The 25,969-nt window shown below is 44.0% G+C and overlaps 1 protein-coding gene across 1 annotated transcript in view; it reads left to right on the forward strand.

Moving 5' to 3' along the window:
• The window catches only part of CPNE4 (copine 4), a 796,320-nt gene that overhangs the window by 710,408 nt on the left and 59,943 nt on the right, over positions 1 to 25,969 (forward strand). The window contains exon 11 of the mRNA XM_075315205.1: positions 9,132 to 9,265. Coding sequence (XP_075171320.1) covers positions 9,132 to 9,265 — 134 coding nt within the window. The remainder of the gene's footprint in view (positions 1 to 9,131; positions 9,266 to 25,969) is intronic.

A 25,969-nucleotide genomic window follows, 5' to 3' on the forward strand; every position in this document is an offset into this window, starting at 1 on the left:
GTTATACGCACCCCGCAGATCCAACTTCGTAAAAACTTGAGCTCCTCTCAGTCTGTCAAAGAGCTCCGAAATTAAAGGTAATGGGTATTTGTTCTTTATTGTGATTGCGTTGAGACCCCTGTAATCTATGCAGGGACGCAAATCACCCTCTTTCTTCCGAACAAAGAAAAACCCAGCTCCAGCGGGAGAGACAGACTTACGAATGAACCCCTTCTCTAAACTCTCTCTTATATAGGTCGACATGGCCTCCGACTCAGGTATCGACAGGGGGTAAACCCTGCCTTTAGGTGGAACGGAACCTGGGATAAGGTCTATGGCACAGTCATACGGCCTATGGGGTGGAAGAACCTCAGCACCCTGTTTGGAGAACACGTCAGCGAAATCCAGATAGGGTGTAGGTATGGGAGAGAGATCAGTAGATGCAGCCGCAATGACCTTAGGTGGTAAGGGAAGACATCGGGACTGACATTTCGAACCCCAACTAATAATGCTGTCAGACTCCCAGTCAATGTGAGGAGCATGAGTCCGAAGCCATGGGAGACCCAGAAGGACGTCGTCTATACCCTCAGGCAAAACAAGAAAAGACATCTCCTCTATGTGACCCTGAGACAGGGAAAGGCGCAAGGGAACTGTCCTCAATGTAATGGAGTCAGACAACATAGTTCCATTAACAACACGGACAGGAATAGGCGCCTCTAACATGATAGAGGGAATATTGTGTCCCTTTACAAATCCTGAGGACAAAAAAGTCCCGTCAGCTCCGGAATCCACAAAAGCCATAATAGGCCATGTATTCTCAGATAACGAGAGCTGACCTGGGATACAACACTTAGAGGGTGCAGAAGACGTCTCTAGTAACCCCCCTCTAATGGTTACTAGGCCAGGGAGTTTCCCTGACGACTAGGACACTTGTTGGCATAGTGCCCAGCCTGACGACATACGTAACATATAGGAGGACCAGACTTGCGTAGTCTGGAAGACGTATTACCTAACTCCATAGGAGTGGGAGATGTTTCAGATGCTGAGGAAGATGGTAGTGGACCCTCAACAACTGGAATAGCCCGATGCTTAGGGCGTGAGGAAGAGACCTCTAGTCTACGTTCCTTATGGCGTACATCGATCCTCGTTGCTACTGTGATCAAGTCCTCCAGAGAAGCAGGGACCTCACGAGTAGCAAGAGCATCCTTGACATAGCCTGCCAACCCCCTCCAGAAGATAGGAATCAACACCTTCTCTGGCCAATCTAGTTCTGCCACCAGAGTTCTAAAAGCAATGGCATAAGAACTAGTGGATAACGAACCCTGAGATAGATCTAACAGTCTCAGGGCCGCATCATGGGTAACCTGCGGACCCATGAATACCGCCTTAAGAGCATCAAGAAAGTCTTGATGTCTCAGAGTAACCACATCAGAGCGCTCCCATAGGGGAGTCGCCCATTCTAAGGCTTTGTCCTGAAGTAAGGAGATGATAAAGCCTACTCTGGACCTCTCCGTAGAGAAGCGAGAAGAGTTGACCTCTAGGTGTATCTGACACTGACTAATGAAACCACGACATGATCTGGCATCGCCAGAATATCTGTTTGGCAGAGCAAGTCGAAGATCATGTGCAGATGTCACCATGGTCTGAGGTTTATCCTCTATACTCTTGAGCCGTGACTCAAGTACTTGTATGTAACGGTGTAACTGCTGATATTCTGCCATAACTGCCAGACCCTTGGCTCAGTCCTAATGTTACGGGGGGCTGTCTGATAACCTAAAGGAGTATCAGACAGTCAGGGTCCACCGTGCAAAGACTCTGCTGCAGACTATGGCAGAGTGCAATACCTCTGTTAACTCACAGAAGGATATAATAAGAAAGTAAAGCAATTCCTCCCTTACTTGGAGGGTGTGTGGAATGATCTCTGTTAATAATCACAGAGACAAAGGCAATGTGTGCGAAATGGCACCTACCTAGGTCCGCTCTTCTAGTGGTGCAAAAGAGACGAACAGCAGCGTAAGCCGCACAAAGCTCCTACCTGCGTTCGCTCCACTAGTGTGCGAGGACACGAACCACTAGATATGGCACCTGCCTAGGTCCGCTCTTCTAGTGGTGCAAAAGAGACGAACAGCAGCGTAAGCCGCACAAAGCTCCTACCTCTGTTCGCTCCCCTAGTGTGCGAGGATACGAACAACTGCTAGTCGCAGTATAAGGAACGTTACCCTAGCGGCAACGTCCACCTACGAGTCGAACCACAAGGCCCAGCCAGACCATGTGCCTCAGGCACCTGCCTATGTCCGCTCCCCTAAGAGGTAAGGATACGGACAGCAGCCGAAGCTGTAAGCTATAAGAACGCTACCCTGCCGGTAGCGCTCACCTAGCATAGACAGAGGAATGCCTAGAGGAACGCGCACAGAGCGTCTACTCTTATGCATGAACCAAGAGGACTGAGCGCCATGCTGCGTGTGTCAGGGTCTTATATAGACTCTGTGCCTCATCCAAGATGGAGGACACCAGAGCCAATCCGCTGCCAGAACGACAGGAGTGACATCATGCTGGCCTATCACCGAGCAAGGCATCACAAGCACATGACCAGCGACCAATCGGCATAGAAGGTGTCAGAGACATGTGACCTCGTGTCAGTGATGATGTCACCCGCACATGTGCAATAGCTCCAAGATAGGACTTGGTCTCCGGCGCTCGCACATGTGCAGTAGCAAGAAATCTGGACTTAGTCTCCAGCGCTCGCACATGTGCAGTAGGAAGAAATCTGGACTTAGTCTCCAGCGCTCGCACATGTGCAGTAGCAAGAAATCTGGACTTAGTCTCCAGTGCTCGCAGCAACCGTAACAGGACCTTTGTAACAAAGGCTACCATCATTAACACACTACACCACCAAGGACTCAGACCCTGCAGTGCCAGACGTGTTACCCTGCTTAAGCCAGTACATATCCGGGCCGGTTTGAAGTTTGCTAGAGAGCATTTGGATTATCCAGTAGAGTATGGGGAGAATGTAACATGGTCTGATGAAACCAAAGTAGAACTGTTTGGTAGAAATACAACTCGTCGTGTTTGGAGGAGACAGAATGCTGAGTTGCATCCAAAGAACACCATACCTACTGTGAAGCATGGGGGTGGCAATATCATGCTTTGGGGCTGTTTCTCTACAAAGGGACCAGGACGACTGATCCATGTACATGAAAGAATGAATGGGGCCATGTATGGTGAGATTTTGAGTGCAAATTTCCTTCCATCAGCGAGGGCATTGAACGTGAAATGTGGCTGGGTCTTTCAGCATGATGATCCCAAGCAGACTGCCATGGCAACGTAAGAGTGGCTTTGTAAGAAGCATATGAAGGTCCTGAAGTGGCCTAGCCAGTGTCCAGATCTCAACCCCATTGAAAACTTTTGGAGGGAGTTGAAAGTCCGTGTTACCCAGCGACAGGCCCAAAACATCACTGCTCTAGAGGAGATATTGGTGGTATGTTGGCCCATGGAGGAATGGGCCAACATACCACCAACAGTGTGTGCCAACCTTATGAAGACTTACAGAAAATGTTTGACCTCTGTCATTGCCAACAAAGGATATATAAGAAAATATTGAGATGAACGTTTGTTATTACCAAATACTTATTTTCCACCATAATTTGCAAAAAAAATCTTGCCAAATCAAACAAGGTGATTTTCTGGATTTATTTTCTCAATTTGCCTCTCATAGCTGGGGTCTACCTATGTCAATTACAGGCCTCTCTCATGTTTTTACGTGGGAGAACTTGCACAATTAGTGGCTGACTAAATACTTTTTTCCCCACTGTAAATAGTTTGGGATGTGAAATCCTTCTGACAGATTCCCTTTAAGTAATAGATCCTAAATGTTATTATATTTACTTGTGCCAACCATGGTCACCTGCACTTGTCCATCTCTTACTGTTCAATGCTAGATTTGCTTCACTTCTCATCCTGTGTATGATACAGGACAGCAATTCCTCTGTCGGTTAATGACAAGCTGATTGTTTGTTGCAATAGCTGAGCAAGCCTTTTTCTCTGTTTAAAGAAGCACTCCCATTAAGATTATTAATTAAATGTGTGAATGTGTGCATGCAATTTAGTGTGTGTAGAGTGACGTGAGTTGGTAGTTGAGGGTGAGGGATTGACCCCAAACTATCCAGCATGCTGTACGAAATACCTGGTCTTAGCTTGGTGCGTGGACCTCGGCTATGTGGGCTGGGAACTCCTGCAGGCCGCATATGGACGCTGGTGTTGATTGGTCGAGACCGGATGACGATTCACATGTACAAGGAGACCAACTGTTCACCTTAAACCATAATTGTTTACTGAACGGTTCATTGTTGTTCACAATTGTAGACTCGAGATAGCGGGCACATTTTCCAGAGCTTTACATTATCACTTTGTATCACTTTGTATCAAAAGATACAGTTCAACTTCACGCTGGGTTGTGCTCGACCTAACTAGGCTGCTGAATCCCAGTGTAAACCAGTCCAGCATTACAACACAAACAGTGACAGTCACCTTCCCTTCATGCAGTCTCCTGCCCAGTCTCCTCAGGGGTCGCATAATGACCAGAGTGTATTCTTGAACACTCGAACATCTAGCGGGACATCATTAAGTTGGTAGACTACATTGACGTGCCATTTGAGTTTAACCCGGTATCTTGACGGTTAAGCGGCCTGGCCACTATAGTCATTTACCAGTAGAAGTTACCCAGTATACCTTGATGGTTAAGCGGCCTAGATGTAAGGATTCTGTCCCCCAGCTTTTATAGCCTTGAGCCACTCCATCAGGGGATCGGCATGTAGTTCCAAAGCTGTTCATACCCTGCATCTCTGGCCTCTCTTGAGAATCAGACTATCATTCCTTCTGTCTCCAATGCCGCAAAGCACCCACTGTAAGCAACCTTCAAAACTGACTGACTATACGTTTGTCATGTTTGCTCACTATGCTTTCACTGACACCTTCTAGAAAGAACCAAGGGTCAGCTGACCCCTTTTACGGTGGGCTAATCCCACCACCTAACTTTCTGTTCCTGCAGTCTGTTGCTGGGCAGACTTAACCTTTTCCCTATATTTCTATACACAAACATTACTGAACATTTCACATTCATTACATTATGCATATCAACACTGCTACATCTTGCATATTATATATTACTCTATCAACATAAATTATACTGTACCTTACATTACACATGAATATCACAATACAGCACATTATACTCCACATACCACAATATTTACAAAATAAGCAAGACATTATTCACATTACAAGACAATAGTGCAATTGGCGTCTTCAGCGTTAGGAATGTGACCACTCTTACATATGTTAATTCACTCCCCTACCACTGCGATTTCCAGTGTTCAGCACTGTTTTGCTCTTATTCTGAATCACTTCACGACTCTTCAGACTTGAGGTTACACTCTGCATGACACAGAAGTGACTTTTCAATGTAAATCTATGGAGCATCAGAACAAGGCTTCATAAACTTACATTGTAAAAGAGACTTCTAGCTCATGTGTAGCACCCTGAAAAACCAGGTAGATGCACATATAGGCCCCCGCAGAACACCAATCCCACAAAGGGTTAAAACAGCTGACCTGAAACCCTAGTCACCCCCCCTCAGGGAAGGACAGACACACCAGTGGGCGGGACAGGCGGTTGGGAATGCCCACCTAGAGGTCTGGAGAGCCCGGGTCGGGAAAACAGTCAGAGATTAGTTCAAGTTGAAGTTGGGAGAGGAGGTCGCAAGCTGAGAGGTGCCAGGGTCGGAGCCCTGACATCTTGGCTAGGTGGCAGACGGTATCCAGAGTCTGCAGGAGACGGGAAAATGGCTAGGTGGATCCGAGGTGGACCGGGACACGGTTGGAGCCCGCCGGTACCGACACCGGAGAACCGACCCGGAAACCGTGTGCACAGAGGGGGTACTTGGACCCTGAAGCCAGGACCGGCACCGACGGCCTAGCTAATTAACCAATTGAGGGCAGGATTTTAGGTCCTGTCCCAACCTAAGTCCCGAAAAGTAAACAACCACCCACCGAGAGGGATAGGGTTACCGCCAGGGCCGTAGATCCCAAGGGTCAGCGTCAGATGGTCACGATTTCCAACCGAAGGACCTGGAGCCGACTCCCGTGTTTCAAACCGGGAAGTCCTACCTATAAAACACTGAGTGCAGAGGAGAGAGACTTTGACTACCAGCCCGGGGTGTGGGATCAGATACACCCATCTACGGCAGCCAGCCACCATCACCTTGGTTTACCACAAGATTTGTGTGCTTTATTTCACTGTGAGTAACATTCCCTGGCCGGGTGCGCCAGCCCCTGCATTCACCCTTCTCAGCATAGAGACACTGGGCCCCGGGACATCCATCCCTACCCACGGAGGGGTTAACATCCAGGTGCCAGACCATCACCCCGAGAGTTCCACAACTGCAGCGGTGGTACTACAAATCACCACACACCGTCGATGGCGTCACAGACATTTTGCAAACAACCCCATATAAATATGTCCCCTTTATTCGGAGTGTCCACGCGACCCCCTGGGTCCGGAGAACCCCTAGGACCATACCGTAGATTCGAATCCGAGCAGCACTGTCTGCTAGCACAGGGGTGGCACACATGTATAGAGTGAGCCAGCTAGTCTTAAAGGCCCCGTTACACGCAACGACGTATCTAACGATATATCGCCAGGGTCACGAATTCCGTGATGCACATCCGGCATCTTTAGCGACGTTGTTGTGTGTGACAGCAAGGAACAACCGTTAACGATGGAAAATACTCACCTTATCGTCCATCGTTGACACGTCGTCCCTTTTCAAAAAATCGTTGATTGTTGATCTCGCAGGTTGTTCGGCATTCCCGAGGCAGCACACATCGCTACATGTGACACCTCGGGAGCAACGGAGTACAGCTTACCTGCGTCCTCCGGCAACAAGGAAGGAAGGAAGTTGGCGGGATGTTACGTCCCGCTCATCTCCGCCCCTCTACTTCTATTGGACGGCCGCTTAGTGACGTCGCTGTGACGCCGAACGAACCGCCCCCTTAGAAAGGAGGCGGTTCGCCAGACACAGCGACGTCGCTAGGCAGGTAAGTCCCGTGTGACTGCTCCAAAACGATTTTGTGCGCCACGGGCACCGATTTGCCCGTGACGCACAAACGACGGGGGCGGGTCCTCTCACTAGCCCCTTTAGAGTGCTTTACATGCTGCAACATCGCTAACGATATATCGTCGGGGTCATGGTGTTTGTGACGCACATCCGGCTTCGTCAGCGACATCGCAGCGTGTGACAGCTAGGAGCGACGATCAATGATCGCAAAAACATCAAAAATCGTTGATCGTTGACACGTCGCTCCTTTTCATAATATCGTTGGTGGTGCATGCCGCTGGTTGTTCGTCGTTCCTGCGGCATCACACATCGCTATGTGTGACACCGCAGGAACGACGAACATCTCCTTACCTGGGTCCACCGGCAATGAGGACGGAAGGAGGTGGGCGGCATGTTCCGGCCGCTCATATCCGCCTCTCCTCTGCTATTGGGCGGCCGCTTAGTGACGCAGCTGTGACGCCGAACGAACCTCCCCCTTTAAGGAGACATTGTTCTGTGTCTCCAGCGACGTCGCTAAGCAGGTATGTGCGTGTGACGCTGCCGTAGCGATATTGTTCGCTACGGCAGCGATCATCTCCATGACGAAACAGCGACGTGGGCTATCGCGCACGACTTTGCTAGCTATTGCTAGCAATGTCGCAGCATGTAAAGCACCCTTATATTGGGCGACATAACTCAGAAGAGAAACGGAATGGTGCTAGACACCCAATAGTAGCGGTAGGTGAGTACATTAATATACACTACATGCAATATATAATATATTATAATACACACCGACACACACACACACACATTTAAATACTACAAAGGAATCTGTCAGAAGGGTTTTTTTTCTACCTTATCTGAGGGCAGCATGCTATAGATAAAGAGGCCCTGAGTTCAATGATGAATCACTTAGTTTACTTGCTGCAGCCATTCTGACAGAATCAAAGATTTTAGATTTAACATGTAGCAGAGCCCATTCAGCTGCCCCTACCCACACCAGGCTTTCAGTGTACAATTCTATAGACAAAATCTGCTAATCACAGCAGGGGTGGAGTCTTACCTGAGCTCACGCACTGCTGAGTCTGACTAATGATAAAGCGAGGAAGATTAAGCCAACATAGCAAGTAAACAAAAACACACTTTATGATAAGAGACGCAGGGTGAATTCTCTGTTTTAACTCTCACAGCATGCAGTCTTCAGATTACATACCAAAAACCTGCTGACAGAGTCCCTTTAAAGGGACTGCTTCTTTAAATATTGGCTGTGAAGAACTGTTTCAAACTGTACTCACAAAACTTGTGGTCTCCTGATGAAGTAGTGATTACATTTAAAAACCACGTTATCAACACTACTATCTCAAGTGTTTTCTACCATCTCTATCTGTTGAGACTCCAGCAGCACAAAATAGCCACTTCTCCACATTTCTTAAATTCCAAGTTGGATCTACCAATCCATAGAGCAGCAGCGGCTTGAACCTTATTGCTCAGCCCTTCTAATTGTGCTCTCTCAGAACACCATCAGGTGAGCCTTTTCCATGTATTTAAATCCTGGTTGCCTGAATAAAGCCATATTTTGGAGCTTCTTTGCCACTCTGGTTTTTATTAACAGAGAAGGGGGCTGGCTTACACTGCTGAAGGTTATGGAGATCCTGCCCTATGGTGAGCACAGTACCAGTGCAAAACGGCCAGTACCTTGGATAAAGTGACTAGAAGAACATTGGGACAAAGATAATTCCTATGACTAGAAGATATTGTATAGTTTCTTAATTATGAGTTTTTAATGATTAGATTAAGAACAGAGATGTTCTCAATATTTAGATACTTATATACTCGCTATATGACAAACTATAAGTTATTGTAATTGATGTCAATCTAAGTAGTAAGAATTGTATTAGAATCAATCCAACACCAGAATGACTGCTCAGTCTATATTGTATATATACAGAATTGACAATTTACTGGTGTTTAATACATTACCATAAAATAGAATACAATGTTTGCTAGCCTTGTATTAATGCAGTAATAGATTTTGATGCAATTTGTTTATTTCTAGGTAGCAATTGATTTCACAGCATCAAATGGCGACCCCCGGAACAGTTGCTCCCTGCACTATATCCATCCTTACCAGCCCAATGAGTATCTCAAAGCACTGGTGGCTGTTGGGGAGATTTGCCAAGACTATGACAGGTAACATATGATCTGTTGCACTGGCCTTCTCAGGGGATCCTATTATGTACCTCTCTGTAATTGTTTACAATGTCCTAATAACTGGCTTGTCTGTAGCGTTGTAATTATTTTCAAGAACCTTGATGCAAGAAGATGTTTATCCATCGTGACACCTCTACAGGTATTCCCCAGAGTCTGGCGTAAGGTTCCCTTTATACTTCATAATAAGCATGCTCCATAGCCGAGTATCTAACACTGTGAAGGTAACAGAATCCACTAATAAGCTGAGCACTTGCTGGTCGACCTTGGTACAATATGATTACAAGCAGGAACATTCTAGCCTTTGATTATATTCAATCAATGGTTACAGAATGAAGCCTAATAATGTCTGGCACAATGTAGATAAAACATGAATATTTATTTGATAAAGTTGTATATTTGCAATTCGACAGTGGCAAATACTATTGACCTGCCGTTTGGAGAGCGACTTAGCAAAGGAAATCATTAAGTGCCTTACACTAGATGACAATACAAATATTTCAGGCATAGGATACTCTAAGGGCGCTTTCCTTCCATTAACTACTGGCTTCTCATCTGAATATTGACTGTTGTAAAAATGTTCGAACATGCAGGTGAGAAAAAAATTCATTTATTTCTTGAAAATTCAGAATAATCATTAATGATCCAATCATGAAAACTGGAAACGATATCCTATATTCTATAGCAGTCTCTTGCTGAAGTGCGGGTTCATTCTTGTGGTCTATAATGTATTAGAGGGGTGTGAACAGTGGGCAGGAAGGGCAAGTAGTAGTAAACAGAATAATAAATTGGTGAACCAGGCATTGGTGGGGAAAACCAATAATGTTTAAAAAAAAAACAACAGGATTAGGGAGAGAGGTTGCCCAGTACATCACTAATGACAGTAATTAAACTTCATTGTCAAACTTTGACATGATCAACCTGTGAGCGAGCCCATGCAAATCATCGTATTCTAGCAAAGAGTTTGCAACAAGCTGGGATCAGATTGAAATGTTAAATTACTCATCATGGTGACTCGGTGGTTAGCACTAGTGATGAGCGAACATAGTAAGCATTATTAGTTACTCGCACGAATAGTACAGGATTAGTGATAACCTTTACTTGACGAGTATTTGTTATTCGCCTTGTGAGTTTCGAGTCTCCTCCCCACATATTTGGTGCCTGATTTTCAGCCAATAAACATGCTGGGATTGCTTGCCAATCACATTAATGCCATAGCCATCTTTACTAAAGGCATTACTGTGATTGCAAGTCACAGTGAAAAAAAAATAAATATGATAACATGTGGTTATTTAAACAGAAGAATTAGACTTACTGAGTCTCCCCACGCTGTCACACTGCTTCTGCTCATTAATCCTTATGAATATGCAGTGCTTCCCCTGCCCACCGTCTGTGACAGTGTGAGTGCAGTCACACTAGCTGTCTGGGTCCCAGAAATGGAGTGTAAAAATAAATAATTGGAAAAAATTAGCACAGGGTGTCCCTTATTTTTATAAAAAGCGCAGATAAAACAGACAGTTACAGACTGCAGCCCCCAGCTGTGTGCGTTATTTTGGCTATATATCAACATACAAGGTCCCCCTTGCAGTATGTTGTTTTTTTTTAAATTATTTAAATGATTTAAAAAAAACGTCATTGAGTCTCCCCCCCCAATTTTGATACCTAGCCAAGATAAAGCAGACAGCTAGGTGCTGATAGCAAAAAAACAGGTTGTTTGCAGCACCTCAGTTGGAGTCCTTCATAAGGAAAATGGACGCAGGTCAAAACACAAGGGATCCTCTTGGTTACCATATCATAGTAGAAAGATAGACAGCGTCCCAGGGGTAATCTTGAACAAAAATCTTTATTCCATTCAGACAGACAACAAAGTTTCACCCTACAATTGGGGTTGATAAAGCCCAATTGTAGGGTGAAACGTTGCTGTCTGTCTGGATGGAATAAAGATTTTTTGAAGATTACACCTGGGATGCTGTCTATCTTTCTACTATGAGCTGGGTACTGATAGTATCAGGATGGAGAGGCCCATGGTTATTGGGCCCTCCTCAGCCTAAAAATAGCAGCCCACAGCTGCCCCAGAATTGGCGGATCTATTAGATGTGCTAATTCTGGCGCATTATCCTGCTCATCTCAATTGCCCTGGTGCGGTAGCAATAGGAATATAAAGCAGTTAATGACAACTAATTTTTTTTTTTTTTTTTTTTATAAATCACAGCTGTCATCAAACCCAAGGTAAGTAATGTGGAAAGGTCTATGAGACCCCTTCATTACTAACCCTGTAAGTCAAAATAAAAACTCAAACAAACAAAACCACATACCCTCTTTCACTAATTTATTAACCTCCAAAACACCCATGCAGGTCTGACGGAATCTACACCTTGAGGTCCCACGGCAATCTCGGCTCTGCTACATCTGAGGTTGAGTGCGTAGTCATTTTAGAAAATGCAAGCGATCACTGCAGCCTGCAGAACACACTGATGGAGCCACAGCGGTGACGTCGACGTCAGTGAGTTCAATTGACGTCACATCTGGGGTTCCCACAGTACCCCAGCTGTGACCTTAGGTGAACCCTCCTCAGGTGAATTCATTGACCTCCCTTCAGGTGAACTCATTGAAGTCAATGCAGGATTAGGAGGAGATGTGTGCATGTTGAGTATTTGGTTGCAGACATTTCTGCAATTCTTTGCAGAAAACTGCACCGAAACTGCATGCAGGATAGAACCTCTTGGGCAGAGAAAAGACACAGACAATCTATCAAATTAATTATTTTGCAATATCTTAAATAAATGTAATGATTGTGCAATATCCTCAACAGAAATAATGAATTCGCTGACCGTTTTTTAACCTAAAGTCTCTAATTTTCTTACCTTCAACTAGAAATCTTTAACCTCACTTTGAAAACACTAGGATCACTTTATGCTGAATTCAAACTTTTAAAAGCAATAGAAAAAAAAGTTGTTACAGCACCGCCCCTGCACATGGCGTCAGTGGTCTCTGCACGCTGGGAATTCTGACAATATGCTCTATTGCAATCTCATTACTGCTGATCTGAGCTGGCAACAGAGAACGTGCTGTCTTTGTGCACTTCACACAGTGTGCACACTGTGCAGGGACTAGCTCAGCCTCAGAAACAAAGGTTACTGATGACTCTTCATTTCAGTATCCCAGGATGCACTGGGATTGTCAAACAAAACGTCATCAAACAGGAAGTGAAAATAAATAGAAAACCAGTTAGTGTAGTTAGTGTAGTTAGGGAACAGTAGGGAATTTGTAATGCAAGTATATTAGAAAATATTTTAGATTATGGCATTAAATAGATAAGAATTTAGGAGGAAAATTAATTTGCACCTTTAATTTCTAACCTTAGTAGGCATTATATAGAACTACAAGAATTTCAGCCATGTTAGAATCTTAACTGGAACATTTACGACTTTTCTTGGGTACTTATACCAGGGGTATATAGTCACTTTACCTGAAAGTTACTACATTATGTGATGTTTCTAACAATTCAATTCCATGTACATTAATAAAAATCCATGATATTGATCAAAAATTTGTAGTGGTAACATGAAACATGACTTGGTAAAGACTACTGAGAGTTACACAGCTTTCACAGTACATCTATAGATTGTATAAGCCAATAGTGCATTCAACCTAGAGAACGCAGGACTGATATGGAGAATCCACAGGCACAACTCACATGGAGACTCCACAGTCTTCCAAGGAAGGTCAAATACAAAGAAAGGATTATAAGAAAAGCTGGCTAACATGAGACAAAAGACAGAGGAGTCCCATCCCAATTAATCAGATACCGGATTCTAGTAAATATACTTATGAATAGAACGGTGAATAGTAGATTGCTATTAAGTTTACTTTGGGGAATGCAGTTACTTTAAGACGTCTAAAGCACATAGCGAAGAATATATATTATACATACAAAGCACACCGCCTGTCAGCAAGATCAGATCAGAGCTCTCTGCTGGAGGATTGCAAAATGCAGAAAACAGACTATTTGTGCCGGCTGTAGAGAACGTTGCCTGCTACCACATCTTCAAAGTGTAGTAAAAAAATAAAAAACTGAAGTAGATGTAGTAAAGCCTTTTTATCCCACCTAAAGCTACTCCATATGTGGCCAACATAGTTAGCAAAACAAAGAATAAGTTTTCCTGTAGATTTCTAGCCAGATACATAGATTTGGTTAAGAAGATTCTTTTATTGTTTCATTCTCTTAGGCCCGTTTCACACGTCAGTGAAAAACACTGACGTTCTTCACTGACGTGTAAAACACACACACGTCTCTCCGTGTTCCGTGATTCACGGCACATGTGGGTTGTCCATGTGCAATCCGTGATCCTGTGATTGCATATGGACATTACTCACCTGCCTTCGTTCCTGCTGTCCATGGTGCTGAAGTCTCTCAGCTCTGCAGTGTCCGCCCACCGCTCTCAGCACTTACTTCCTGGTCAGCATTTCCTGCTTTCATGAATATTCATGAGCCAGGCAGAAGCTGCCAAGAACAGAGGCTGCAGAGCTAATCGCAGGCAAGGTAAGTTGAACATTTTTAATATTTAATATGTCTGTGATTTTCTGGTGTTTCACTGATCACACATGGATCACACAACAGTGTGGTCCGTGGGTCATCAGTGATGCCAGACAAAAACTGACGTCTCCGTGCAGAATCACGGCCAAGGGTGCACGCTGCACGGAGACACGTTCAGTGAAAAATCACTGATGTGTGAGCAGACCCATTGATTAGAATGGGTCTGCGTATGTCAGTGATTCTGGTACGTATAAAAAAAAGCACAAACGTACCAGAATCACTGACGTGTGAAAGGGGCCTTACTGATTTTATGGCCTACTGTGGAGGGCCAGAAAGTGATGGCAGCTGACTGCGAGAGTGGCTATTGCATACCTCCCAACTTTTGAAGAAACGAAAGAAGGACAAAGTGAGCGGCAAATTTTGACCACGCCTTAGCCACACCCCTAGCCACACCCATTTGTCAGTAAGGGTCATTCAGCAGTTGCCCCAGACTGTTCTTTAATAGTCATAGCAGCCAGAATTTTCTTATATTTCTATGTGTTACTATATGACATGTTGCTTATTTGTGCCTATAAGGCCATTGTCACATGCTGCATAATTTCAGGGATTTTTTGTTTCTGCCGCTGTCGGCACCAAACTACACAATACCAATCTTCTCTGATTATTCCATTTTTGCTGCGTTTTTTCTGCCTTTTCTCCATTATTTAATGTGTTTTTGGTTCAGATGTGAATCTGCGTTTTTAAGTGTTTTCATTGTACTGAGAAGCTTTTTCCTGGGTTTTTTTAAGCTCCACATAGAAACGTGTAGAGAAAAAAAAGCATCAAAGCCGCAGAGTTCAGCGGCGTCTTCTCGTGGAATCACATCCACTTTACTTGGATAATTAAACACAGCAGATTAGTTTTGCCAAGGCAAGTGTACATTAGGGACTGGGGCTGTGGGGATGGTGGGTGGGGACTGTAGGAAGGATGGATGGGGCACATCCAGGGTGGGGACTGTGGGGGCACTTCTAGGATGGGGGCTATGGAAGTCCATGGCTTATGATGGGGCATATCCAGGGTGGGGACTGTAGTAACAGTGGTTGGGGCATATATATATATATATATATATATATATATATATATATATATATATATATATATATATATATATATATATATATATATATATATATCTATTATATCTATCTATCCTATCTATATATCCTTCTATCAATCTATCTATCCTTCTATCTATCTATTATCTGTCATGTATCTATATATCCCTCTATCATCCATCCATCCCTCTATCATCCATCCATCCCTCTATCATCCCTCTATCATCCATCCCTCTATCATTCATCCATCCCTCTATCATCCCTCTATATTCCATCCATCTTTGCAGCTGAATAATCTGCTTCTTGTTTCTCAACAGCAATATAGAGGTCAAGATAACTAAAACTGCCTATGTTTTTCAATACAGGCAGTTGCTCAGGGGTAGAGCTGCTGCCTATGGAACAATGAGCTCTCATGGTTCACAGGTTCAAGTCCCAGCCGCCCTGATAATTCAGAGCTGATGATAATTTAATTTATTCACTGCTCTGAGGGGAGGAGCCGGGACATCAGCTGTGAGCCGCGGGAGTGCGGGACACACCTCTAAAATTGGGGCAGTTCTGCAGAATCCGGGACAGTTGGGAGGTGTGGCTATTGACAATACAGTATAAGGCTTCCGTCATACTCACGTGCCTCCGGTACGTGTGTGCCTTTTTTTTTCACGTACCTGAGACACGGGCCCACGTGTTCCTATGTATTGTTATTGTTTTGGACACACGTAAGTGTTCAGGAATGGAACATGTGTTCGTTCCGTACTTACGTGTGTCCATTTTTTTAAAACGCTGACATGTCCGTGTTGCTCCAGCAGCACGGGTGTCACACGGCCCGCATCTGTACCACACGGATGTAGTGTGGATGCGGGCCCGTGTGACACGCACCGGAGAAAGACACTTGTCAGTGTAAAAATAATAAAAACACATACTCACTTCCACCATACCTGCAGTCTCTGCCGCAGCTGTCCCCTGCATCCATCCCCCAGTGAATTTGAACAACGCTTCTTCTTCACTGGGGGCTGGACGCAGCGTCAGCGGGGCGTGGCTTTGGCCGGACTCTGTCATTCAGCACCACAGACAGCGCCGGATGATGCAGGTAGGCGGGACTTTCCGTTCTTCGTGTGTTATAACGTATAACACACGGAGAACACGTACGTGCCACAAAAACGGCACACGGGGACAAAACCACCCCTTTAACATGTACGTGACAAAAACGGAACGTTTTGTCACGTAAGTGTGGCAGACACCTAAGGGAAGTTTACTAATGTGAACAGCAAGGAGCAATGTGATGATAATTGCTGGCATTGTATTGAGGTGGTTGGGAAGAATTTTGCAAAAGATTGTTCCCTACAACTAAAAGATGTCTGTACTTAGTACTTTTCCTTGAATAAACCCAAAGCCCAATTATTTGAAGTACCTTAAAGACAGAGAATTCGAGGCATGCCAAATAAAATAGTATTGACATTTTTCAATCTGAATAGTTAGATCAGTGATCACCAAACATGTCTGAATTACTGCAGTTGGATGAATAGCTTATGTCAGACGTTTTATAGTAGGTGCTGAATGGAGATGAGCGAACCTGATGTTCGAGGTTTGAAGTTTGGGTTCAAAGACAGACTACAAAAAAAAAAGCAATGACAATTCAAGTTCAAAGTTCGAGGGAGTTACGAGTGCAAATCATTCAAGCGAGCAGTGCTGTGCTTGGGTATGAGTGATGGTCAGCCCTGTGTGAGCCACATGCAGTGTTTGAATGGCTCACACTGGGACTAAAACCAGCATGACCTGATGTAATATACAGTACAGACCAAAGGTTTGGACACACCTTCTCATTCAAAGAGTTTTCTTTAATTTCATGACTCTGAAAATTGTAGATTCACATTGAAGGCATCAAAACTATGAATTAACACATGTGGAATGAAATACTTAACAAAAAAGTGTGAAACAACTGAAAATATGTCTTATATTCTAGGTTCTTCAAAGTAGCCACTTTTTGCTTTGATTACTGCTTTGCACACTCTTGGCATTCTCTTGATGAGCTTCAAGAGGTAGTCACCGGATATGGTCTTCCAACAGTCTTGAAGGAGTTCCCAGAGATGCTTAGCACTTGTTGGCCCTTTTGCCTTCCCTCTGCGGTCCAGCTCACCCCAAACCATCTCGATTAGGTTCAGGCCTGGTGACTGTGGAGTTCAGATCATCTGGCATAGAACCCTATCACTCTCCTTCTTAGTCAAATAGCCCTTACACAGCCTGGAGATGTGTTTGGGGTCAGTGTCCTGTTGAAAAATAAATGATGGTCCAACTAAACACAAACTGGATGGAATAGCATGCCGCTGCAAGATGCTCTGGTAGCCATGTTGGTTCAGTATGCCTTCAATTTTGAATTTTATCCTCAACAGTGTCACCAGCAAAGCACCCCCGCATCATCACACCTCCTCCTCCATGCTTCACAGTGGGAACCAGGCATGTAGAGTCCATCCGTTCACCTTTTCTGCGTCGCACAAAGACATGGTGGTTGAATCCAAAGATCTCAAATGTGGACTCATCAGACCAAAGCACAGATTTCCACTGGTCTAATGTCCATTCCATGTGTTATTTAGCCCAAACAAGTCTCTTCTTCTTGTTGCCTGTCCTTAGAAGTGGTTTCCTAGCAGCTATTTTACCATGAAGGCCTGCTGCACAAAGTCTCCTCTTAACAGTTGTTCTAGAGATGTGTCTGCTGCTAGAACTCTGTGTGGCATTGACCTGGTCTCTAATCTCAGCTGCTGTTAACCTGCGATTTCTGAGGCTGGTGACTCGGATAAACTTATCCTCCGCAGCAGAGGTGACTCTTGGTCTTCCTTTCCAGGGGCGGGCCTCATATGAGCCAGTTTCTTTGTAGCATTTGATGGTTTTTGCCACTGCGCTTGGGGACACTTTCAAAGTTTTCCCAATTCTTCGGACTGACTGACCTTCATTTCTTCATCAAGTAATGATGGCCACTTGTTTTTCTTTACTTAGCCGCTATTTTCTTGCCATAATACAAATTCTGACAGTCTATTCAGTAGGACTATCAGCTGTGTATCCATCAGACTTCTGCACAACACAACTGACGGTCTCAACCACATTTATAAGGGTATGTGCGCACATGTGTGTATTACATGCAGTTACGCTGCGTTCTGCACCGCAGCGTAACTGCATGCGTCCTGCGTCCCCTGCACAATCTATGGAGATTGTGCAGGGGCCGTGCGCACGTGGCATGTTAGAACGCAGCGATTCGGCTGCTTGCCGAATCGCTGCGTTCTAAGAAGTGACATGTCACTTCTTTCGTGCGTTCTGCATGCTGTCTATAGGGAGAGGCAGCATGCAGAGCGCACGAATCTGCCGGCACCATGCGCTTCAGAACGCAGCTTTTCAGCTGCGCTCTGAAGCGCACATTTTCAGTGCGGTGCAGAGCGCACACGTGCGCACATAGCCTAAGTCAAGAAATCCCACTTATTAAACCTAACAGGGCACACCTGTGAAGTGAAAAACATTTCTGGTGACTACCTCTTGAAGCTCATCAAGAGAATGCCAAGAGTATGCAAAGCAGTAATCAAAGCAAAAGGTGGCTACTTTGAAGAACCTAGAATGTAAGATATATTTTCAGTTGTTTCACAATTTTTTGTTAAGTATTTCATTCCACATGTGTTAATTCATAGTTTTGATGCCTTCAATGTGAATCTACAATTTTCAGAGTCATGAAATTAAAGTAAACTCTTTGAATGAGAAGGTGTGTCCAAACTTTTGGTTTGTACTGTAGATGTAATGTGGCATGGGGTGGTAGTCGTGAATAAGGTAGTCATCTGCCGCACCCCAGCACGCTACATGAAAATGAAGGTCCTGGCTGGGTGTGTGGTATTGCACTACGGAGGTGTTACACCTTTGCAGGCCACATTGTGCCAATGTTTTCGGCCGGCCAGGCTCAGATGGTACTTCACACCAAAGAGGAAACCACAACTTCTTCATAAACATAAAGTCTTTACTGAACAATTGATGGCTGCTAACTGCACACACTCGGAAGCGGGCACATTGCATTGTAAGGAGTAACATCAGACCTAGTCTGGCAGCATGTTCCATCTGAAATGTTCTTCTCCTTCCCCATAATTCTGAGCCACTCCCCACCACCCAGCCTGACCTGATATACTAGCGCTGTAAAGTCACTCAGTCTTTACGCGGCTCTGCGTCATAGTCTTCTCCCTTAGGGATTGTGTCAATATGGCCGGACCAGGCTATTAGCCTCCTGACGCTTCTGGAACTGCTTCCCAGTGCTCTCTCCATTCGCTGGCTCCCTCTTCCTTTCAGGCCCATCTCCTCTTGAGCGATAAGCTATTAAGGTACGTACTGCTGGACATCTCCCTTAGGGATAAGTCATTCTTGTTCACTCACTTGGTCAGTGGATAAGATCTTGCTGCAGTCACAATCTGCTTTGCAGGTGGCTCTTTTCTCTTATTATATTCTCTCTTCCATGATTCTTGGTTTCCTTCCCTGTCATAAATCACCCATACTATACAGCTGTGCTGCTCCTCAGACATGACATCTGTTTCTGTCAGAGGCTAGACCCTAACTGACATTCCCGTAGAAACTGTTTTTCTCAGTTTCTAATCCCAACTGTCACCTGTTTGTTGCTGGGAAGATTTAACCTTTCACCTGCAGACCTATAACACTTATATAATACCTTACACTATACATTCCTACATAACATTACTTTATATCTTATAACATATACATACATATATTTAAGAACATATTTGATGTCTTAAAGTGTGGAAACTCGACCACCATCTTACATGTATACAAAAAAAAAAAGAGAAAGGAAATACCCTGACCACCTGCCCACGGAAGTGATCTGTTTATGGTTGCATGTGGGCGGAGACCCAGACTGCCCAGTCAGTGACTCCCAATGAGGTTCGTGTCAAGTCCGGGTCCCAAGCCAAACTTTATCTAAAGTCTGGCTGAACCCTCCGAACTGGACTTCCATGAGTCCGCTCATCTCTACTCGTGAGCTCTCTTACTCTTCAGCTGGACTAAAATACATGTATTTTAAAGAAAGCAAACTAGCCTCATCAGGTTTAAGACAGCTATTTAATGTGTGCCATTACTATTCTGAAACCTGGCGTCATTCTGAGGAAGCTACTTTAAAACAAAGTAAAAACCATAAAATGCATGATTATAATTTGCATGCTAACATATGGCAATATTTATATGTATACATAGTTAATATGTATCTACCAAAGAGTAAATACACAAAGCCCATTTTGGCAGATTGACATTTATACATATGTTCCTTTGCTTCTACTAATCATATGGAACAACGTGCTGAAACAAACGCACTTCTTCACAAACCTGATTGCACAGACAATAATCCTGCTTATTTTTCTCATTTTCCCGTTATCTGTCAGACTTTGGCCTTATGCCATGGGATCATATTGCCAGAGCAGTGCAGGAGCTATTGATTAAGCAGAATGACTTCCTCTTGTTTCATGGCGTACCAAGGTCAACGCATAATGTCCTCACTTTCAGTCATATTTGGTTCATATTCTGTGTCAACCTATAAACCTTGATCTCGGACTTCAAAGGTCTGTCATTGAGCGGCTTGAAAGCATCCGGCAGTAACTGTGGACAAAAGCTGAATTATTCAATTCATTTGCTGAAATAATAATATCGGTTTCTAGACAGAGCTTAGAAAATCCCATAATAAGGGCTGATTGACAGCTTTTTCACTGCAGAAAACAGTGATTGTGATCTGCCTAGGTAGCAAGCCACCCGCAGACATCACACCTGCTTAGCCGAACACGGTAGTAAATCAGAGATGACATGTGGTACGGAGAGGCACCGGCTGCTGGAGAATTTTCGGAAGTAGAGATGTCAATCAGAATACTCTGTCAAGCTGTTAGAAGACAGCTCACATCTCGTCAGATGAAGGTTTTATTTCATTCCTTTAGCTAAAAATAAAAAACAAAAAAATGTTAAAATGTGCTGTAACATCTATATTACAATGTAGGACTTAATCCGAGCTAAGAAGCTACAGTAATGATTACCTAGAACAAATCAATGCTGATCCATGTGAAAACAAGACATTTCATAGGAAAGGAGGTAATTTAAACCGAAAATGGATCCCTATCTGCCTCAAAGATTTCATCTAATCCAGTTTAATACCTGTCAAACACTGCTGTGATGCAATTTGTGTACCTGTCATTCTTTCTTTACATTGAACAAAGGCAACAACAAAAATATGTATTTTTACATCTATTGATACAAGATGTAACAGGTAATTTTGAAGGGTATTCCCATCTAGTAAAGCGCTCAGTTAGTCCTATCATTGATGGTAATGTTTTCAATTTAACCGGATATTTAAAGTGGTATTCTCAATTTTGGAGAGGGAATAACTTCCCAATCACTTGGGGGCTGACTGCTGGGACTCCCACCATTCTCGGGAATCGAGACTCTGACTCTGAAGAACACTGTGTAAATAGAGCAATGGTTGATCATATGCGCAGCAGCTCCATTCCATCTCAGTGGAATCATAGAGCATTGTGTTTGGCTGATCTTTAGCACTACCATAAGAGTAAATGGAGAGGCAGTGTGTATGATTGACCACCATTTGCCTAGGGCTCTTCAAACTGGAGACAACACTTAAGAGTTCCAACTTAGGATCACTGGCAGCAACAACAATGGACCCCACAGTGGTCAGTAATTTATCACCTGCCTTGTAAAATAGTAAAAACCTTTAAAGGGAACTAACCACCAGGATTTTCGTATATAACCTAAGGCCAGTGCTATACTGGCACTATCAGGCTGATTCTCTACATACGTTTAGTGGTCAGCTTGGATGTGTAGGTTTTGAAATCCAAGAAAGTAAAGTTTATAAAATCGGCAGCTTCTTGAGTGACAGCAGCTGAGGATCAGATAATGTATTCATAGTTATCCCCTCCCCTATTAGACTTAGCATAAATATTATACAATTGATTTACTTTGGCTTGCAGGACCTTTGGTGCAGTCATACCCATGTGACCAGAAGGGGCGGGGCCTCAGCCAACAGAAAAATGTTGCTTCCTGATAAATCAATTGTATAATACTATGAGTACTATGAATACCCCCATATATTATCTGATCCTCAGCTGTTGTCACTCAAGAAGCTGCTGATTTCATAAACTTTACTTTCTTGGATTTCAAAACCTATACATCCGAGCTGACCCTAAAGGTGTGTATAGAATCAGCCTGATAGTGCCAATATAGTACTAGCTTAACGTTATATACGAAAATCCTGGTGATTGGTTCCCTTTAAAAGAGGTTGTCCACTACTCTTACATTAATGGCCTATCCTTAGGATGGGTCATCAATGTCTGATTGGCCAGCGTCCAACACCCCACACCTCCGCTGATCAGCTGTTCTTGGTACTGACGGGGGCAACAGGCATCCGGAAATGCTCAGTTCCAGCGCTGCTCCATCCTCTGATAGCGGCCGCGGCCGGGTACTTGCACAATCGCCTCCCATTCTAATCAATAGGAGGCAGATGTGCAGTAAACGGTGGTGGCCGCTATCAGAAGACTGAGCAGGTCCGGAACTGAGCATTTCCGGATGCCTGCTGCCGCTACCAGGTATCACAACAGCTGATCGGCGGGGGTGTAGTGTGTCAGACCCCAGCCAATCAGACGTTGATGACCTATTCTAAGGAAAGGGGGCTGTAGTGTATGGGCTTCCCTGTTTTTATAATGTGCCAGAATAGGGCATATGGAGAGTGATTTTTCATGACTGGCTATCACTTTCCCTCTATGCTAATTTAGGACTGTGACTAGTTGCAGGGGCATTGTTTCCCCCGACTAGTTGGCCCTCTTTCTATGTTATCATGCATCTGTGGGTGTAATAACATGATTTCCATGATCTGGCGTCACCGCTGTAATATGCAGGGAAAGATGTGGGCTTGCAAAAGTGGTTAATGGCCCCTACATCTCCCTATATGATAGGGATTATAGGTGTGCTCACCTAATCCATATCCCTGGCACCACAGCCTCCGTTTCCTCTACTATGGCAGGCCTGCAGACGCAGCGTGATACAATTACATCATTGTGCTACTCTCATGGGCACACTGACATATCCTAAGCTGTAGGCCTGTTAGCAGTCTGTGGCTTAGGAGAAGGGCAGTGATGCAACACGGAACTATTCTGAGTAGTCTGAGAAATGTGTTTTCTCTTTGATGTCCATGTGTCTTTACTTTGAATCTTTTTTTCTTAAAATATGTTTAGATAGAGAACCTTCAATGAATTTTGATGCAGTACGTCATAGGAATTGTTTATGGCAAACTGCTATACAGTAATAATTCGTATCATAGAAGGCGATAGAACATTAATTCTTAAGCATAGCTGACTCTTGCTTAGGAGCAGGTATACAGATTTTAAACACCCATTAACGTGATGTCCATAAGGACAGTAAATCCTTTAGAATCCCTTTAAGAGGGCTTTGCTACTAATTGCTTCACTTTGTAATGTAGGCTTCATTCATGTAACCATACTTTTGTGCATTCTATCACACACCTAGAAAAAAGCAAACATGGGCAGACTTATCATTTCCAGCAAATTACTATTCTCTGGCTCATTTCTATACGTTTTTGAAGAGGATATGGGGCTTTCTAGCTTCGTAATCTAATTGCTTGAAAGTAATCGAGTCAGCATGTTTTTATCCCTGCGGACTAGCTCGTCAGCCTTTTAAACCCCCAAATCAATGCTGCGCTGAGCACTATGGTAAATGACTTCTCTTTAACTATTTGCTTTAAATGACCACATAATTGGCTGAAATAACTCAACATATTAGAATACTGCAGGAATTGTTTTTCTAAATTATCTGAATATAAACTTCTGAGGATATGTGGCCAAGAAAAAACCTATAAAAGTTGTTTAAGGGTGTCTATCAGCACAAAATGACCATTCAGACCAAGCACAGGCACTCAGAGCACTCTTGGCATGAACAAATGGTTTAGTGTACCTTCCCTCTTAGGCTAGGTTCACACTTCCATTGTTTTGCATCAGTCACAATCCGTTGCCTTGAGGAATTACGGTATCCTGCAAAATATTTTGCAGGAATCCAGTTTTTCCCCATAGACTTCTATTAGCGACGGATTGTGACTGATGGCCTTGCGTTGCATCCGCTGCGAATGGATCAGTCGTTTAGTGACTAACCATCAGGCGGTAGCAACGCTGAATGTAACGTTTTTTGGAATGGCAAAAAAAACAGACTCCGCAGGTGTCCGTCACAATCCGTCACAAGCTATAATGAATGTCTATGGTGCTGGATTCAGTCGTAATCCGTCCCACGATGGAATCCAGTGCTGGATTCAGTCATGCTCTACTGAGCATGCCCAGCATGTTTGGCACACCCAGTGGGCTGTCCCAAACACAAACGGATCACGACGGATCCGTCAAAGAACGGATGCACAATGGATGTAACAGACACGGCGGATCATTTATTTCACAGGATTCCTGTGAACGGAATCCTGTGAAATTACACATCCGTTGCGTCAGTTGACATCTCAAAAACGACGGATCCATCATTGCGTCGCAACGACAGACCTGACGGAAGCAAACACAACGGAAGTGTGAACCTAGCCTTACTTGTTTTGCATCTATCTCCACCCCCTCTTCCTTGATTGCCAGAGGAGGGCAGAGATGGAAGGAAAACAAGTTTGGAAAGTGTACTGAACTTTTTTGGACACACCAATGGGCCACCAATTATTTGTGCTTGGTTTAACCAGTCAGTTTTTGCTGACAGGTTCTTTTATGATTTCAACTTTTGCCAACAATAACAAAGACAACATGTCCGTTTTCCTCTGGCAGCACTGATGTCACACGGACCACTAACTGATGTGATCTGTGTGACATCAGTGTGACACGTACTGGAGAAAACACATCTTTGAAATAAAATTATTTTCTATACTCACATTTCCGGCGCTGCTGTCTCTGGCGCTGCTGTCACTTGCTTCCGGACCCACTCATTATGCTCATGCATATTCACTGCTCTGCGGACCCGGAAGCAAGTGTGACAGCAGCAGATAGCATATCGGAGATAGCAGCGGCAGGGACAGGTGAGTATACAAGGTCATGGTGTCCGTGTGCTATCTGGATGTGATACGGATATAACACTGACAGCACAGGCTGAACATACACACAGACACATGCGCACATATACGCACCTACACCACGGACCGTGCAAAACATGTGTTTTGCATGGACATGTAAAAGAGACCTTACTCTGATTGGGTGGCATACAATTTAAAAGGAAGCTATCATCAAACAAACTCTAAAAATGTCTATAGTGTTAAGCATTTTAGCAGTTGCTTTGTAAAGATATCCCTGTATGGTTTGCGTCTTACAGCATAAAGGAAACAATAAAGCAGCTCACACTATCTGTGAACATTGGGATGATCCTGGTCTCGTCTGGATTCATGCAGTTTTGACATAACAAGGTGGCTTCACTGGGTGCCACTCTAAAGCCCATTTTAGGCCTTGTGCACACAGTGTGTGCTTTTTATGCAGATTTAGTGCAGATTGCTGCCCAACTCTGCATGTCTATCTTCGTGCCATCTATGCCAACAAAATCAATGAGAATTCTGATTTGATGTGCGCTTCTTGCTTATTTTTTACTTGTAGATAATAATCTGCAGCATGTCAATTGTTGGTGCGTTTTTTTTCTTGCATTTTTTTAGCTCTTCCACCCATTGACTTCTAAAACAACACATGGCACAAAAACACATGCTTTTTTTGATGCATATTTCTCCAGAAGGTGCATATTTCATGCAGAAAATTTCCACACCAAATCTGCAATGTGCGCCCATAGCCATAGGACATGTGCACATGCGGAGTATTTGGTGCAGAAATTTTCCACACCCATAACTGCATCTGGCAGAAAAACGCACCAAAACACAAGGTGTGTTTTTGCTTCCTTTTGTTGCGTTTTTTTTGCCATGCGTTTTTCAGAATGAAGTCAATGGGTGGAAGGGCTGATTAAGGCCATGTGCGCACGTTGCGTAGTGTCCATGCTGAAAATTCTGCAGCAATT

This window comes from Anomaloglossus baeobatrachus, chromosome 6, assembly GCF_048569485.1.
Source record: "Anomaloglossus baeobatrachus isolate aAnoBae1 chromosome 6, aAnoBae1.hap1, whole genome shotgun sequence".
NCBI classification, from domain to species: domain Eukaryota; kingdom Metazoa; phylum Chordata; class Amphibia; order Anura; family Aromobatidae; genus Anomaloglossus; species Anomaloglossus baeobatrachus.